This window comes from Suricata suricatta, chromosome 10 (assembly GCF_006229205.1).
Source record: "Suricata suricatta isolate VVHF042 chromosome 10, meerkat_22Aug2017_6uvM2_HiC, whole genome shotgun sequence".
NCBI lineage: Eukaryota > Metazoa > Chordata > Mammalia > Carnivora > Herpestidae > Suricata > Suricata suricatta.
The window spans coordinates 58,373,104-58,376,206 of record NC_043709.1 but is presented as its reverse complement, the minus strand read 5'-3'; the positions used below and the strand labels follow the sequence as shown (position 1 = coordinate 58,376,206).

The window sequence follows — 3,103 nt, the reverse complement described above, 5'->3', positions numbered from 1 at the left end:
GTGGCCAAAAGGCCAAGAAGCAATGAGGTGGGCCTTCTTGAGGTGACACTTGGATGTCTGGGATATTCCATGCAGAATCTGGGAAAGGAGCATGTCAGGCTTAAGAAACATTTACTGTAAATGCGCTAAGGCCTTAGGAGGAAAATCATGTTATTTGCAAAGAAAGATTTATTTGTTTCTTCTTTTCCTGTAGTTTTAAATGTATTTATTATTCTTTTTCTAATGCCCTACATAGAACCTGAGAGTAGAGAACTGAATGAAAGCAGTGAGAGTGGGTGCATAACTTATAAAATGACTTTTCTTTTTTTGTGTGCAAGTATGTGTGTGTGTGTGTGTGTGTGTGTGTGTGTGAGTGAGTGAGAGACAGAGAGAGAGAGAGCACACAAGTGGGGGAGAGGGGGAGAGAGACAGAGACACAGAGAGAGAGAGAGAGAGAGAGAGAGAGAGAGAGAGAGAGAGAATCTCAAGCAGGCTCCATGCTTAGCACTAAGCCCAATGTGGAGTTCAATCCCACAACCCTGGGATCATGACCTGTGCGTAAATCAAGAGTTGCATGCTCAACCAACTAAGCAACCCAGGTGCCCTTAAAATATTTTTCTATTAACAAAATATATTATGAAACAAATAAGGTTTTGCATCTTTTTCACTTAAATGAATTGTATGTGTAAGCTATCATGTCAAAACACTGTTGATGGGAATATAAACTGGTGCAGCTGCTCTGGAAAACAGTGTGGAGGTTCCTCAAAAAAATATCCATAGAACACCCCTATGACCCAGCAATAGCATTGCTAGGGATTTACCCAAGAGAGACAGAAATGCTGATGCATAGGAGCACATGTACCCCAATGTTCATAGCAGCACTGTCAACAATAGCCGAAACATGGAAAGAGCCTAAATGTCCATCAACTGATGAATGGATCAAGAAGATGTGGTACATATATACAATGGAGTATTACATGGCAATGAGAAAGAATGAAATATAGCCATTCGTAGCAAAGTGGATGGACCTCGAGGGTGTCATGCTAAGTGAAATAAGTCAGGCAGAGAAGGACAGATACCATAAGTTTGCCCTCATAGGTCTAACAGGAGGAACCTAACAGAGGACCATGGGGAAGGGAAGCAGGGGGAAAGAGTTAGGGAGAGGGAAGGAGGCAAACCATGAGAGATTCTTGAATACTGAAAACAAACTGAGGGATGAAAGGGGATAGGGAAAGGGGAAGTGGAATGATGGGCATGTAGGAGGGCACTTGTTCAGATGAGCATTGGGTGTTATACAGTAACCAACTTGACAACAAACTATTAAAAAAAAAACAGCCACAAAAGGTAGGATGAGAAACTTATAACTTAACAACTGTTTTACAAAAAGAGCTATTTACATCAAGCATTTAAATACACTACTGAAACACAGTACATGTACTCATATCTGTATCTAGGAATATTTATTACTTTGGGCATTTTAAAGAACTGATATGGTGTATATGGTAATTATGGAGGTCCAAGATGTAGGGACTGCTTCGAGTTTTCCCTAGTAAGTGTATATTTATAATTGTGTTTTGATTGATAAATTATGGCACAGAAAATTTAAACTGGGCACTTGAGAAATACTTTTAGAGTTCTCAAAAATAATTGTTATTTTTTAATTGCATTTTTTGCATACTTACTAAATATGCTATAAAATGGAGAGGATAGTCATGTAACATTCTAATAAGACTAAGTTATATTTATGATACTTGTATAGTAAGTTAAACATAATCACGACAATAATTTCTGAATTCTTTGAAAGAGTGTTTCCTAGTAAAATCATAAAAACAATTGAACTCATTGATCTTAGGTGTCTTTTTTGCATTTCTTTGATTTTCTATGTATGAATTTGAAAGAATTGGCATTTAAAAATATTTAAAAGAAGGAAATGAAGCCAGTCTCATATTTACAGAGTATAAAGTCTAGCTCAAAGTAAAGGAAATGCATGAGAGATGGATTGGAATTTAAAAAAGAAAATGTGTGTGTGTGTGTGTGTGTGTGTGTGTGTGTGTGTGTGTGTATGGAAGGATCCTATTTTTGTTTAATTACTCATGATGTGCCTTTAATTATAACAATTTTATTTCTTCATTTCTTTGGTAAAAATAGAATCTTCCTTGCCCTCTCCGTGAAGGTTTGCCTGACTTGCTGATTCCTTAGGCTGTAAATAAAGGGGTTCAGCATGGGGGCCACCGAGGTATTTAGCACAGCAACTCCCTTGCTCAGAGACACTCTGTCTTTGGCTGATGGATTAATGTACATGAAAATGCAGCTGCCATAGGAGATGGAGATGACAATCATGTGGGAAGAACAGGTGGAAAAGGCCTTTGTCCTCTGACTAGCAGAAGGAATCCTCAAAATTGTTCTGATGATATATATGTAGGACAGAATTATTAATGCCAAAGTGAACATTAGAGTAAACACAGCACAGGAAAAACCCACCATCTCTAGGAAATTTGTGTCTGAACAAGAAAGGTGTAGTAAGGGGAAATAATCACAGGTAAAATGGTCTATAACATTGGACTTACAGTAATCAAGCTGAATGAACAGCATGAGTGATGGGAATATGATTAAGAATGAAGCCAGCCATGAAGCAAAGACAAGGAGTATGCAGACTCTGGGATTCATGATGGTCATATAATGCAGGGGTTTGCAGATGGCGATGTAACGGTCATAGGACATGGCGGCCAGAAGGTAAAACTCAGTGACTCCCAAGAGGATGAAAAAAAATAGCTGAGTCATACAATCATTAAAGGCAATGGTTTTATCTCCTGTAATCATGGTGCCCAGGAACTTGGGTATGCTGACAGTTGTGAAGGAAATCTCTAACAATGAGAAGTTCCTGAGGAAGAAATACATGGGGGTCTGGAGGTGGGAATCCAGCAAGGTCAGGGTGATGATGGTCAGGTTGCCAGTGATGCTGAGCATGTAGGTGATGAGCAGGAAGACGAAGATCAGCACCTGAAGCTGGGGGTCGTCAGACAATCCCAGGAGGATAAACTCTGTTATTTCCGTGTAGTTTCTCATTTTTTCCCTCTTGTATAATCTAGAGTAGAAAACACAAACAGAAAGATTAAAGAAAAGA

The 3,103-nt window shown here is 38.9% G+C and overlaps 1 protein-coding gene across 1 annotated transcript; it reads right to left on the bottom strand.

Moving 5' to 3' along the window:
• Positions 1-2,106: 2,106 nt before the first annotated feature.
• LOC115304363 (olfactory receptor 6C1-like) lies at positions 2,107-3,045 on the bottom strand. The gene has a single exon (XM_029954517.1). The coding sequence runs from the start codon at positions 3,043-3,045 to the stop codon at positions 2,107-2,109; it is 939 nt and encodes a 312-aa protein (XP_029810377.1).
• Positions 3,046-3,103: the final 58 nt, after the last annotated feature.